Genomic DNA, 16647 nt, shown 5'->3' on the forward strand with positions numbered 1-16647 from the left:
TACAATCAATATTTTCAGTTTCAGAGACGAATTTTTCATGTTAACTGGTCAAGTAATGTGGAATCAATTTCTTGTCCCACTGACTGTGCAGAAATAACCTTCTTATGTTTCTATATTAAAAACAAAGATTCCAAGACTTACCAAGCGAGAAAGCGCCGGCAGACAGGCACATGAACAAAACACACAAACACACACACAGAATTACTAGCTTTCGCAACCGATGGTTGCTTCTTCAGGAAGGAGAGGGAAAGACGAAAGGATGTGGGTTTTAAGGGAGAGGGTAAGGAGTCATTCCAATCCCGGGAGCGGAAAGACTTACCTTAGGGGAAGAAAAGGACAGGTATACACTCGCGCACACACACACACACACACACACACACACACACATGTCCATCGGCACATACACAGACACAAGCAGACATTTGTAAAGGCAAAGAGTTTGGGCAGAGATGTCAGTCGAGGTGGAAGTACAGAGGCAAAGATGTGCGGATGGATGTGTGTGTGTACATACCTAGTACAAAAGTCACTCTGAACATTTATTACTGACCTGCACTGCACAAAACATAGAATACAAAACACTTTCTGTTGTACCAACACCATTTTTACTAGAACTGAAGTGGGCATATACTGCTGTTACCTAGTGGGAACCATGTAAAACCCTACAGTTTGCTCTTTCCTATAATACATTCTCAAATAATAGAATAGTTATGATTTTTTTTTTTAATTTGGCGATTCTTTTTGATACATCCTGCATTATTGAATATAATTTGGTGCTCAGTTTGTAGTTTATCTTCTGCAGTGACAAATTATCTGCATGGTAATTTATATATGTTGGGTTTTCTGTGTCCCTTATCATGTTGCATTTATACCAGCCCCCAAAAATGCCCCCAATAGATAAGGAATTGATGAATCATATTACATTAGTGATCCACTGTCAAAGCATTGAAGAAAAATAGTGCCTGATGTTGTTGTACAATACTGAGAGATGATATAATAATAATAATAATAATAATAATAATAATAATAATAATAACAGTTATAATAAATAATTGCAATAAATGGTGACAGATATGTGGGACTCATTTAACATATACCAAATGAAAGGCTCCATGATATGGGAGGTGCTGTATTCACAGCAATAGATAAGAATTTTTAGTCAACTGAAGTAGCAATTAAGTCTTCATGCAAATGATTCAGTTCAGAATAACTATCAACAATAGAATAAAAGAAGTAATTGAATACTTCTATTGGCCACATGTGCTGAATTAACTGAAAACTTTAGAGAAAAACCTAAATTTACTAGTACTTTAGTCCACAATAAATAAGGAGACCTTTGCTACATATGTACTTGATATTGATTTCCAGTAAGCCACAAGAATTTGTATATCATTTCTTTTAAAATTGGAGATCATTTGTTGCCAGCTTTGGTACTTTCTGATCATAATTTTTTAATGTATTTTTCTCTATTTTGCTAGTACTGTGTTTCACACCTGAAAATCAAAATACCAGTCTTGAATATGTAAGGTAACATAGAAAACATTTAAAATATCAACCAAACAAAAAAATGTGTTTTTCCCCCTTTTTCAAAGCCGCAGTATCAGTGACATGCAGAATAAGTAATTAAAATTTAATTTTCAGAAATGACAGATCTTGATTATCCGAGAGTCAATGGGACTCTGGATGGAGATAATGTGTCAATAGGTGGTCTTTCAACACGATATAGTGGAGGCAGTAGCTTGGAAGGTGCATGGTTACTAGACAGAGAATCAAAGGTAAGTTTATCGATTGCATTTCGTAATAAGTATGAAATTATGGATTATGTGTGTTACTTACACAGTGAGTGAGATGCACAGTAATACATATTGTGTCAGAATAGTACCCTGTTCCATCTCCAGTAATTAATTAATACTACACTCACATTGGTTTTAATGTGAGCAATAGGTTCTACATCCATATGACTACTCTGCAATTCACAGTTAAATGCCTTTGACTCTACTTCTCTACTGTTCCACTCACGAACAGTATGTGGGAAAAATGAACACTTCATTCATTCTGTGCAAGCTCTGATTTCTCTTGTTTTATTACTATGATCATTTCTCCCTATACAAGGTGTTCCAAATGGCACAGCCAAATCCTCACACACAAAGAAAGAAAATATGTTACGTGGACATATGTCCGGAAATGCTTACTTTCCCTGTTAGAGCTCATTTTATTACTTCTCTTCAAATCACATTAATCATGGAATGGAAACACACAGCAACAGAACATACCAGCATGACTTCAAACACTTTGTTACAGGAAATGTTCAAAATGTCCTCCGTTAGCGAGGATACATGCATCCACCCTCCGTCGCATGGAATCCCTGATGCGCTGATGCAGTCCTGGAGATTGGTGTATAGTATCACAGTTGTCCACCATACGAGCATGAAGAGTCTCTACATTTGGTACCGGGGTTGCGTAGACAAGAGCTTGAAAATGCCCCCATAAATGAATGTCAAGAGGGTTGAGGTCAGGAGAGCGTGGAGGCCATGGAATTGGTCCGCTCTACCAATCCATCGGTCACCGAATCTGTTGTTGAGAAGTGTACAAACACTTCGACTGAAATGTGCAGGAGCTCCATCGTGTATGAACCACATGTTGTGTCGTACTTGTAGTGGCACATGTTCTAGCATGTTGAGTGTGAAAATTTACAATTTGATCATGTTGGAATGAAGCCTCATCCGTAAAGAGAACATTTGCACTGAAATGAGGATTGACACATTGTTGGATGAACCATTCGCAGAAGTGTACCCGTGAAGGCCAATCAGCTGCTGATAGTGCCTGCACACGCTGTACATGGTATGGAAACAACTGGTTCTCCCGGAGCACTCTCCATACAGTGATGTGGTCAACATTACGTTGAACAGCAGCAACTTCTCTGACGCTGACATCAGGATTATCGTCAACTGTATGAAGAATTGCCCCGTCCATTGCAGGTGTCCTCGTCGTTCTAGGTCTTCCCCAGTCACAAGTCATAGGCTGAAATGTTCCGTGCTCCCTAAGACGCCGATCAATTTCTTCGAACATCTTCCTTTGTTCTGGAAATCTGTCTCAATACAAACGTACCAGGCCTTGGCTATTGCCCCATGCTAATCCATACATCAAATGGGCATCTGCCAACTCCACATTTGTAAACATTGCACTGACTGCAAAACCACACTAACCTGTTGATGCTACGTACTGGTGTGCTTGATGCTAGTACTGTACAGCAATGAGTCGCGTGTCAACACAAGCACCGAAGTCAACATTACCTTCCTTCAATTAGACCAACTGGCGGTGAATCGAGGAAGTATAGTACATACTGACGAAACTAAAATGAGCTCTAAAATGGAAATTAAGCATTTCTGGACACATGTCCACATAACATATTTTCTTTATTTGTGTGTGAGGAATGTTTCCTGTGTAGGTGAATTCAACAAAATATTTTCATCTTCAGAGGAGAGAGTTGGAGATGAAAAATTCACCAAAAGATGTCATCACAATGGAAAACTCCTCTTTTTAATGATTGCCACTCCAACTCACGTGTCATATTCTTAACTTTTTCTCATCTATTTTGCGATAAAACAAAAAAAAAACTGTCCTTTGAACTTTTTCAATGTCCTCTGTCAGTCCCAGCTGGTAAGGATCCCATATTACACAGCATTACTGTACCAGGGGGCAGCCAAGTATAGTAAGGCAGTCTCTTTTAGTGGGCATGTTGCATATTCTAAGTCATCTACAATAAAACACAGTCTTTGGTTCACATTCCCCACTACATTAGCTATGTAATCGTTCCTGTTTAAGTTGTTCATAATTGTTATTCCTAGGTATTTAGTTGAATTGACAGCCTTTAGATTTTTGCAATTAATCATGTAACTGAAACTTAATACATTCCTTTTAGTACTCGTACCATACAATATCATGTCTAAATCATTTTGCAGTTGGTGTTGGTCTTCAGATGACTTTACTAAATGTTAAATAACTGTCATTTGCAAACAATTTAAGATGGCTGTTCAGACTGTCTCCTAAATCATTTATATAGATCAGAAACAGCAGAAGGCCTATAGTATTTATTTGGGGAATGCCAAACATCACTTCTGTTTTATTTGATGGCTTTCCATCTATTACTATGAACTGTGACCTTCCTGAAAGGTAATCACAAATCCACTCACACAACTGAGGCAATACTCCATAGGCGCGCAGTTTGATAAGAGGCTGATTATGATGAATATTATCAAAAGCCTTGTGGAAATATAGAATCAGTTTGAAATCTCTGTTGATAGCGCTGATTGCTTTGTGAGAATAAAGAGCTAGTTCTGTTCCACAAGAATGATATTTTCTGAATCTGTATACTTTTCCTGTATGCAAGGTATATAGTTCATGTCTCATTTCTATAATAAACTACATTCTAGACTAATGCTTTTAGAAAAAAGTTCCCAACACTTAAGGTTTAATTAGATGTTAACAAGTTTCTCTCTTTCAGAAGGCTTGCTCTGCTATTGGCAACCTTCAGTCCTTCATTTTATATCTTGTTTATTTTGGTCAAAATCAGTTATTTTGATGCAGAAATGGCACAACTCACCAACAGATTTTTGTGTGTCATTTACTAATATAATCCTTTAGCATCATAGATTTAATTTGAATACACTTCAGTACCATTGTTTTCTTTTTGTCGATGTTCGTCTTATAGCCTTCATTCAGGACACTACCCATTTCATTAAACTGATCTTCCCTTCTTGTGTGTTTCCTATGGAATTACAGTGAATTGTCAGTTGTGGTTTATGATTCTCATAGCATACATAATGTAAAACATTGGTTGTGCTGTGTGAATCATGTCGTCATTGTGGTAAAATTTCACCAGCTGATGTTAATAACAGCATAATAACAACAACACATTTTGTTATATATACGTAGAATAAAAAAAGTAGCACAAAATTAATTCATACTCAAATCATTACTTCATCCTCTATGAATTCTTTTACCAAATTGTAGTATACCACCACCTCTTTTTTGCAGCTCTTGATATTAACTTATATTCATCTGACCACAAATTCTTTCCTTGTTTTCATTTCACATCACTGACCTCCACTACATTTATACTGAGTCTCTGCATTTCCATTTTTATATTTTCTAGCTTGCATGCCATATTCAGAATTCTGACTTTTCATGCTCCAACTTCTAGACTGTTACTCTTTCGATGACCACTCAATCCTTTCTCATGGTTAACTTCCCTTTTGGCAGTTGCCTTCTACAGATCTAAATGAGTGACTGTTCCATAATCTTTTACTACAGGAATGATATCATGACACTTTCTCAATTGCAGGCCGCATGTACTGCCTTATGTGTCTTTAACACCTCTGGCTGTTGATCATTTCTGATTTGTCCTCATTTTAGGGGAAGTTTCCCCAGCCCAAGAGCAAGAGGTTACCCTGAAACTTTGTCCTTTGTCTCTCTCGTTGGCGGACCTTAGGCAAAACAAGGATGACTTCTTATACCAGAAACATTATGCCACCATTGCTGCTGATTCTTATTCAAAATTTTAGCAGTGGCTGGGATGTAATGCAGAATCCAAAAGGATTTGATTACTAGCTAAAGTCATAATCTCGTGACTACAGGTCTAGACCACTAACACCTGTATAAACTATCTGAAACCTACTGGTGTCTTCAAGTATTTTTTGTGTATACAATGTTAATTACTGCTATTTGTACAGTTTCCAATTTTCTAATTGCACTCTGTGCAAAATTTTACCGGGTGGCATCCCCTTGTGTTCCTCTCCCCCAGCCTACATTCGTGTACTATTTTTTCTTAATTTCCTTCTCTTAATATTTAATTGCAATTACCGATCTCCTTTAAATGTCTGAACAATTTGTCTAATTTACAGTTTCTTCAGTTCTCTGACATAGGTTGTAGGCATATTAACTTTTTCTACTGTTGGGATGCTGTGTCTGCTTTGGCTGTGATAACGTGTTCATTATGCTGCTCGTAGAAGCTCATCTGCATCAGTATTTTCTTATTAATTATTTTTGCTCTCGTATGTGACCCTATTTGATTTTATGTCATTAATAATGTACTCTTCAAGATTTCCCGGTGGATGTGTTGTAAATAGTCTTCAAGGGTTTGCCACCGGATAACGTTGTGCAAATTCCACAATATTTCCTCAGAGCAACTGTCTGACTAAATCTTCAGGTGGTTCTACCTTGCTGGTGGTTAGGTGCGATTCCACCAGCGAGGTAGAACCACCTAAAGATGTCGGACAGCTGCTCCGAGGAAATATTGTGGAATTTGCACAACGTGATCCTGCAGCAAACCCGTGAAGACTATTTACAATAACGTACTCACCTGACTGTAAGCCGTGTTCTTCATGCTGCTGCTTGGTGCAGTTTCCCTCTGTATCTAGTTCTGTATCCATTCTCTTTTTAAATTTTGATCCTCCCTAAATTAATCAAATAACATTACCTGCTCCAACCTCTAGACTGGTAACATCATTATCCTGTGTTGTCCCCACCTCTGATCAATATATGGAACTATTTTATCTGTTTAGTATTTTGCTCAGTGGGATGCCATCATCATTAAACCATACTGTACAGCTGCATTTCCTCAGGAAATGGAACAGATGTAGTTTCGGTTTGCTTTCAGTTGTTCGCAGTACCAACATGGCAAGGCCTTATTGGCTAGTGTTATAAAGTCATGTTAGTCAGTCGTCCATACTGTTGCCCTTGGAACTACTGAAAAGGTTTTGCCCCTCATCAGGAACCATATGAAAGTATGTTCTCTCCACAGATATAGCTGACTGTCTCACTCAAGCATGAAAGCGAGTAGACTACGGCAAGATCCATGGTACATAATGGAAAAAATGTTATTCATTATGTAAAGCAACATTCTCATTTTTATGCAGTTATGTCTGAGATGCAGGAAAATGTTTACTTGTGAAGATATTGCATCTAATAAATAATGTTAACCACATCTGACATCCTGAAGTTTTCATCAAAATGTGCAATATTATTGCATGAAATGTTCCTTTCTGTCCTGTTTGACAAGAGAGTTGGTTAGTAATTGATTGAAGAGTAAGTGTAAATTAAACACACAGCACCTAAATTATTTAAAGTATGTTGTTTAAAATAAAAAGAAATGAGTTATCAAAACAAAAATTCATAATACAATAGTGCCTCATTTTTATGACCTTAATAACTTATGTTTTCTTGCTTATTTAGATAATTTTTCATTAGTTCTGTAGTGAGGGCCATTTTTAGACATTTCTCACCCCTTCCCCTCTTACTGGTATGATGTACTGAGTATGTACCATTAAAATTATGTTTTCTTTTGACTGCTAGCTATAGTTTTTAAATCAGTTACTGAAATTTCTGCACAAATGTCAGAGATTGAATGTTTGTCATGATTTGTACAGGACCAGTATTCGGAAGAGGAGCTACTGACACCAGACATATCATCTATATTAACAAATTTCAACTTCCAACAAGATAATGCCTCTGTTGATAGTGTTACCACAATGCAAGCTATATTTGAACTGGATGAAGACTACAATGTTGTTTTACAAGGTAGAATTGGACAGGTAAGATGATTTGTGGTTAATACATGTGATTTATTTCAAAATTCTCTATAGTTATTATTTTGAGCAAATAAGTATTGTTTTTTTGTCAGTTACCATGCTTGCAAACGAGACTATTTCTGTTTCATATTAAATATTTGTTGAAAATGGGGTCCACATGCCTCTGTATTACAGAATAATAGTAAGAAGAATGGAGAAGATAATTTAGGATCTGTTAGATGGTGAGCGGTTCATTGTTAAGTAAGGCAAAGGCACCAAAAAGGCACTTTCGATTCTACACTTGACAATAGGAATGAGACTTAATAAAAAATTGAGACATTTTCATGAGATTTGTTGACACAGAAAAAGCATTTGATTGTGTAAAATGTTGCATAATGTTTGAAATTGCCAAGAAAAGTAGGTCATATACAATATTTGCAAGAGAAAGCTATAAGAATGGAAGACCAAGACAGAAGCACTTGGATTAAAAAGGGTCTAGTGCAGAAATGCCTGTCACCTTTCTTGTTCAACCTGTATATCAAAGGTGCAAAAAAGGTAACACAAGAAAGGACCATAACTGATATAAAATTCACAGTGAAAGGTTATAATGAGCAGATTCTCTGATAACATTTCTATCCTCTGTGACAGTCAGGAAGAGTTATAGGAACAGTCTATTGAGCACAGAATATCAATTACGAGCAAATCAAAGAAAGAGAAGCAGAAATTATATCAGTGGCAAACTTTACATGAAATATGGTGACCTTGTAGTAGGTGAAGTGAAGGAATTCTGCTAAGTTTGAAGTGAGGAGAATATAACAAGAAGACTAACACAGGCAGGGAAAGCATTCATCACCAAAAGAAGTCTTGAAATGTCACAGCTGTTATAGCTTCACAGGTATCTCAAATCTTTCATTTCTTTAAAAGTTTAGTTGGCAATTTCAGTGTGGCTCACCAGTTCATTTAGGTGCCCACACTGATAAAACTTATTAAACCATATTCTTCATTTTTATTAATGAAAGTCTTGAGTGATCCTAGGAGATCTTGGTGACCAGCTGATAAGCTGTGATAAACTATCAACTTTCCAGGAAAACAGTCATCTAAGAACAGTAAAATGACTCTGTAATGTGACGAGGGCTCTGATCAGGTGTTAGCAGTACTTTTTGAAGTGTCTGACGTAACACATCTTTGAGAGTCTTTTTAGGAGGACTTAGAAAATAGAAACCATCTGTGGGTAATATTTCTATTGAAAATACCAAGCAAATAAAATATGCGTCATCAGCTACTAAAACATTTCAAACAATAATTTAGAGTTACTTGTACATTGTTACAAAACCAGGTACAGAATTAAACTCTTTGCTCATGATTTATCACTTCCAAACGTTTTACCATTTAGAGGTGATCCAGGATCAATAAATTTTGATGCCATTTGAGTGAGCACCCAAGTTATATTTGCCTACTGGTATTGCAAACTGCGTGTACTTCCATATGGAAGCTCATGTGCCAGTTATAAAGTCTCATCTTCCCTCCACAGCTGTGCTGCAGGAGACTGTGATCCAGGACCTTCGGTGTGAGAACACAGTAACCATTATGTGCCGAAAACACAGTGCACTGTTACAAACATTTGTTTGCTGGGTTTTCAATGGTTGGAACAGCTTCACACTATACACTCTTGTCTTCTTCACTCATTTCTCCATCTTCTCCATAAGTTAAATGACTGTTAACAAAGTTGGCAATAGAAAACACTTCTGTTCCTTCCATTACCAAATTGATGAGTCCTAGATGCCTTAAGTTGTATCCTATCAACTGATCCCTTCATTTAGCAAAATTGTGCCATAAATTGCATTTTTTCCCAATTCAGTTCAGTACCTCTTCATTGGTTTTCACATCTATGCATCACCACCATTCATTTGTATCAACGCATGTCAGAAACTTCTATTCTCTTTCTGTCTGAACTGCTTATGTTTGACATTTTAGTTCTGCGCAAGACAACGCCCAAGACAAATATCTTCAGAAAATATTTTCTAACACTTAAATTTATATTAGATGTTAACAAATTCCACTCTTTTTTGGGAGTGCCCTTCTTTCTGTAGCCAGTCTATATTTTATATCCTCTCTACTTCAACCGGCAGCAGTTATTTTGCTGCACAAATAACAAAACTCATCTACTACATTTAGTGCCTCATTACCTAATTCAGTTCTACAGGCATCTCCTGATATGATTCAGCTACATTCCATTACCCTAGTTTTCCTTTTTTTGTTGTGAATTCTATACCCTGTTTACAAGATTAAAACCAGTCCATTCACCTGCACTTCCAAGTCCTTTGCTACCTCTATCAGAAATACAATGTTTTTGGTAAACCTCAAAGTTTTTATTTCTTCTTCCTGAAATTATATTCCCAGTACAGAATCATCAATTATCATTCATTTCCTTTCCTGCTTACTCGGTACATGGATTGAATAGCTTCATGGAAGGGCCACAACCCTGTCTCACTCCCTTCTCCATCCGCAGCTTATGGCTAGTGGATCACAGGGTCCTGGTTCGATTCCTGGCTGTGTTGGAGATTTTCTCTGCCCAGGGACTGGGTGTTAGTGTTGTCCTCATCATTCCATCATCACTCATGAAAGTGGCTAGATTGCCTTGTGTACAGATTGAGAATGTGTACGGGCACTGACTACGCCCCACAAACCAAACATCATCATCCTTGCTCCCTTCTCACCCACAGCTTATCTTTTCATGTCCTTCAGATATCGTAACTGCAGTCCCATTTTAGATAACCTTTTGGTCCTTGTTTTTAACTCCTGCTACATTCCAAATTTCAAAGCGAATACACCAGTCAACATTTTCAAAAGCTTTCTTTTAGTCTACAAATGCTATAAACATTGGTTTGCTTTTCCTTAACATGTCTTCTACAATAAGTCATAGAGTTATTGTGCCTTACGTGTTCCTAAATGTGTCCAATATCCAAACTGATCCTCCACAAGGTCAGAGTCTACCAATTTTTCCATACTTTTGTAAATAGTTCGTGTCAGTATTTGGCAACTGTAACTTATTAATCTAGTAGTTTGATAATCTTCACATTTGTCAGTGCCTGCCTCCTTTGAAAGTGTAATTATGTAATTAAGTAAATGTTGTGGGGAAGGTGAGCCAAAGGTTGCGTTTCATTGGCAGGACACTTAGAAGATGCAACAAGTCCACTAAAGAGACAGCTTACACTACACTTTTGTCCTGTGTTAGAATATTGCTGCGCGATGTGGGATCCTTACCAGGTGGGATTGACGGAGGACATCGAAAGGGTGCAAAAAATGGCAGCTCGTTTTGTATTATCACGTAAAGGGGAGAGAGTGTGGCAGATATGATACGCGAATTAGGATGGAAGTCATTACAGCAAAGACGTTTTTCGTCGCGGCGAGATCTTTTTACGAAATTTCAGTCACCAACTTTCTCTTCCGAATGCGAAAATATTTTGTTGAGCCCAGCCTACATAGGTAGGAATGATCATCAAAATAAAATACGAGAAATCAGAGCTCGAACAGAAAGGTTTAGGTGTTTGTTTTTCCCGCGCGCTGTTAGGGAGTGGAGTGGTAGAGAGATGTATGATTGGGGTTCGATGAACCCTCTGCCAAGCACTTAAATGTGAATTGCAGAGTAGTCATGTAGATGTAGAATACTACAGTCTTATTGAAGTCTGATGGTATTTCACCTGTCTCATTTATGTTGCACTCCAGGTAAAAAAAAACCTTCGTCATGGCTGACTTTCCAAAGGATTTCATTTATTCTGAGGGAGTGTCACTACTCCAGGGGCCTTGTTCCAACTTGCATCTTTCAGTGCTCTGGCAATTTTTTTCACTTTATCACTGCTTCCATTTCATCTTCACTTACTTCCTTTTCCTTTTCTGTAACATAACCATCAAGTTAGTTTCCCTTATGTAGTCCTTCTGTACTGAGCTCTTAATAGTAATACCACTCCTTTTCTTTCCTCCAAAACTCTGTTTAATTTTGCTGTGAGAGGCCCTCTACCATTTCTTGCTTAGCCATTTTACACTTAATGTTAATCTCATTTTTTAAACATCTGTATTTCCTTTTGCCAGCTTCCTTTTCTGCATTTTTATGTTTTCTCATTTCGTGAGTTACATTCAATGTCTCCTGTGCTATCCTAGGGTCTATACTAGGCTTTGTCTTTTTGCCTATTTGATTCTCTGTTGGCTTCACTATATCATTTTTCATAGCTACCCATTTATCTTCTACTGTATCCATTTCCTCTTTTTTCAGTGAGTAGTTGCCTCATGCTCCCTTAGAAAATCTCAACCACCCCTGGTTCTTTCAAATGACCTCCTTGATTTCCCACCTTTTTGTGATTTCTTCTGTTTTAATCTGCACTTCATGACCAATAAATTATGGTTTGAGTCCTCATCTACCATGAAAATATCTAACAGTTTAATATCTGTTATCAAAATCTCTGTGTTTTGAGTGCCTTCAAGTCTGTTCCTCATATACAATTTATTACCTGATTCTTAAAACAAATGTTGGTGATGAAACAATACTCTGGAAAATTCAACCAGCCGGCATCCTCTTACATTCCTTTCCTCCTAGTCCATGTTCTCCTACTACTTTTCCTTCTATTTTATCTACTATCAAGTACCTGTCCCCGATCACTAATGTCTTATCACCTTATATTCAGGGCAACTGACACAGCTAATAACTGAGGAAAAAAAACAAATAAGTGTTTTTTGTCCAGAGATTTATAATAAGGATAATACATAATGTCAATTATATAACCTCTTGTGGATAAATGTTTTAAACAGTTCAACATACTTATAACAGCCACAAAGTGTATTTACTCCCTTATAAAGTATGCTGTCAACAAGAAGTCACAGCTTGGGAACAACAATGACATTCATAAAGATAATGCTAAAAATATAGGTGATTTCCATTATCCATCACTCAGTCTAAGATGACAAGGAAATGGGTTAGGAATTCAGTCAAAAAAAAAAAAAAAAAAAGAATCCATGACCACCTACATACATAATAAAATTAACTTCAGTTATAAATTGATTATCATATCTGATTGTATAATGACAGAATTAAATGATGTGATGGGTAAAAATATGCTTAGGGTATATATGGTATTACACCATTTTATTTGTGTAATTTTATACATAGTATTGCTTATAACTAACTACCATCTGAAACAAGTGCATCACTCTAAGTACAAATTTCTTTTCCAACTGACAGAATATTTACACATAACTTTTAACATATCCTTTACATAAAGTGAGAATGATAATATAAAATGTAATTAGGGAGAGACTTGTTAAAAAGACTGAAAAAAATCAAATGCAAATATTGTGAAAAGGATAGATTGCTTCTCACCGTAAAGATGATATGTTGAGCTAGAAACAGGCACAACAAAAAGTCTGTTACATATTGAGTTTTCTGCCAAGCCTTCTACAGAAAGGAAATACACACACACTATATATATTCAGACAAGCAAGCACATCTCACACACACTTACCCACTATCTCCAACCACTCTACTGATCTGAAACAGCAATACCGAGTGGTGTGGGAAAGGGGTAGGGATAGCAGAGTATGGGTGGGAGGGGGGGGGGGGGGGGGGGGGCAGCAGTGCGAAATGTGTGGCAGTGTGTCCAAGGACTAGATGATGTCAAGATAAGCCTGCGAGGCTTGTGAATGAGGAAATGGAAGTGGGAGGGGGAGGTGAAGGGAGGGAAGATGGAAAAGGAGAAGAGCAGAGAAGGGGAAAAGACTAGTGGGTCCATTGGCAGAGAGTAGTGCAGAGGGTGAGGGGATATAAATTTGGAGGTTGTGTTAGGACAGAGGAGATGAAAGCGATTGTATGGAGGGTGTGCTGACAATATGTTATGGTATGTTGAGACTAGGATGATTTTGTGACTAGAGATTGTGGTGTCAGCTCATCTCCCATCTGCACAATCCAGAAAAGCCAGTGGTTGAGGAGAGGATCCAGATGACCAGGGTGTGAAGCAGCCATTGAAATCAAGCATTTTATGTTCAGCTGCATGTTGTGCCACATGCTAGCCCACTTTGCTTTTGGCCACAGTTTGGAAGTGGCCATTCATTCTGGTGGACAGTTATAATCCGTTCATCATAAGAATAAACCTGATGTAAACATTGCACTATGTATTCTTCCACATTTGCTGGAACCACATTGGATTTCCGTTTCATGAGGGACTGCAGACAAACTTTCTCAAGTACTTTGATAATAAGGGTACATGGTGCTGTGTTTATTTGTACATCAACTTAGCGATAATACGAGACAACAGCTTCACCTGCACATTTAACTTGGACAGCACTGGCAGGTCTGCTGGTACAGCTAGCTTGCAGTTCACATGTAAAAAAAGAGACGAGCAGAGGAGCAATACAGCTTCGAATGTCATTTAATTTTTAAATAATATGAAATAGTACACTGCAAATCCCCCACAATATGCTCCTAAGATGACTAGACGAAAACTGCAACACATTATAGTTTTTAGATAATGTACTACTGTAATTAAGAACAAGAGTGATGAAAATTCCTGACTTAACCACAGGGCTATTTTTCTGTATAAGCTGTGTGTAACATAAGAGAGTATTGAAGGATTTCACCGTATAGTTAAATATTGAAGCCACTGAAGGAATCACTTATAGTCAGTTGTCTGGTAATCTCTTAGCTCCTTCCTTATCCGAATCCGAGAAATACATTTCAGTTCTGGAAGTGTCACCTGCTACATTGGTAATGAGCCTATCAGCATTCCAGTACATCTGGCAGCTTAACAGTCTTGTTACAACTCAAGCCAATTCTCGCAGCTTTGCTCCAGATCAGTTCTGTTGGGTTCATATTGTGATGGTAAAGTAGCAAATGTAAAAATGCAGAATTTGTACAATGCTTTGAAAATGGTTGTTTTTCATGTTTCTATGATACTTATCTGCCTCTGTGGTATAAAACAATGGACATAGTCCAGAAAAAGAGGATTTGGTTTTTCATTTTTGCCTTAAAAATTAAATTATTTTGTTTTCTTAATTTCAACAACTTTTATGTACAGTGTTTCATAAATCTTTGATAATTAAGAAGCTGTATTTGGAATGGAAACAGGAATTTCGCATCCAATATGTAATTAGAAACAAGATGATGTGCATTATTCATAAAAAATGCGAGATATAGGTATTTCAAATTGAACAAGGAAAAAAAAAAATGATACTGGGGACACTCGAACCATTGCACAAATTACCGCATTTGGTTCACACTCCATCACACTACCAACTGCACTACACATTGAATGTGTCTGTGTTTATCAGCTGTGTTGTATACAACCATGGGAAAACTTCAAAGCCAATTATCTCCATAAATTTATAAAAGACATTAAGAACAGCCCGTTTCTTGCCACTTTTTAACCGTGTTCCAGGCGCGTATTTCACTGTGGAACAGAAAGCAGCCTCAGCCATTTTCATACTGTGCATTAAGAGCACGACAATCAGAGCATAACATTGCAGAGGCTGTGACTGTACATGATTTTTGAAATGAAAACTATGTAGCTAAAGTGTGATTAATAAAAATGTTGATGACTTAATACATTTGAATATCTTAAAGTTTCATTTAACTAACTTAGTGATAAGATATCTAATACATAAGTAGGACCTACTTTCAAGACAGTAACAACACTAGTGTATGTGTGCTACAGCTTCTGACCAATAATCGCTTTTGTGTTTCTTTACATCAGGTTTATTCTTATGATGAATGGATTATAGTTGTTTGTCATAGCAATATAAAAAAAACTGTGCAATGATTGCAGCAGATTAGTATATGACATGGCTGTTTTCACAGGTGGCCCAGCCTCTGATGGGGTACAATACGCCTGAGATATGACTGGAATAAATTTCTGGGTGGATGGATTGGGCAGATCTTGCATCTGAGTTTTCCAGATGGACATGACCCATGTGGCAAGAGGTTGGCACTGGGAATGGCATGAGATGGGCTTGGGTGTTGTGGAGGTTTGTTGGTTGACATACACAAATTTAGGAGGGGTGGGAGTAAACTGGGGTAGGACATCCCTCATTTCAGAGCATGATGATAGATAATCATAGCCCTGATGAAGGATGTAGTTCAGTTGACCCAGCCTGGGGTGGTATTGGGTGACAAAGGGGATGCTCCTTTGTAGCTAGTTTTTGGAGGTAGTGGGAGGATTGGCAGTGAGTGAGGATATGACATGGGGAATCTTGTTTGGGGACTTGGTCTGTGTGGTAGTGCCTGTCTGTGAAGACCTTTGGGAGACCTACAGCATTCTGGGCAAGGGAGTTCTTTTCACTGCTGGTATACCATCCCCAGGTGACCAGGCTGTAAGGGAGGTATTGTTTATTTTTGTCTTGTGCTATGATATTCTGCAAGTCCTGGGTGACTTTCCTGTACTATACTTCGAAAAGTTTTCTGTCCCTAGTTTTCTATTTCTGTTCATGCCAATTATTTTTTATTTTTAACAGATGTGTGTAATCTTCTCTTGTAGGAGTGCCATGAAAACTTTTATTAATAACGTGCTGTGATTCAGATATCAGCCAAGAAGTATTTGTGGGTTACTGATGAAAATGATAAAATTAGAAACAGTATGATATGTGTGTCCTGTCTTTAAAATTGATAACCAAACACTTTTTTGCAATTTTATGTGGTTGTAGTTTTATTTGAAGAGTTATTTCATTAGCACGTTTTCTGTTTGACAGTCTACAAAATAAAATACAGAGGGGAAGGTGGAAAAGAAGTATGTAAAAATAAAACGGATGTACAAAACATTTTATAATAGGCAATCTACACACACTACCAGCAAGGGCTTGCCCCTGTTTGTTCACAACAGCAGATGTATACAGGATGCACCCTGGAAACAGTGCAAGTTATTGTAAGTCTGTATTCCAAAGCAAAGTCAAGTTCACATCACAAAGTTCCACCCATGACAAAGCCCACAATATGAATATATGAATACCCTAGCAACACCTATAACACATTGACCACTCACTCTGCAGATCACATCACAGTTGACACAGATCAACTCAGGGACAGCTTATATACAGGATTTTGGTG

At 37.5% G+C, this 16647-nt stretch overlaps 1 protein-coding gene across 1 annotated transcript in view; it reads left to right on the forward strand.

Annotated features, from left to right (window-relative positions):
• The window catches only part of LOC126266927 (tyrosine-protein kinase hopscotch), a 155691-nt gene that overhangs the window by 98176 nt on the left and 40868 nt on the right, over positions 1–16647 (forward strand). The window contains exons 12-13 of the mRNA XM_049971618.1: positions 1639–1772; positions 7425–7589. Coding sequence (XP_049827575.1) covers positions 1639–1772; positions 7425–7589 — 299 coding nt within the window. The remainder of the gene's footprint in view (positions 1–1638; positions 1773–7424; positions 7590–16647) is intronic.

This window comes from Schistocerca gregaria, chromosome 4, assembly GCF_023897955.1.
Source record: "Schistocerca gregaria isolate iqSchGreg1 chromosome 4, iqSchGreg1.2, whole genome shotgun sequence".
Taxonomy (NCBI): domain Eukaryota; kingdom Metazoa; phylum Arthropoda; class Insecta; order Orthoptera; family Acrididae; genus Schistocerca; species Schistocerca gregaria.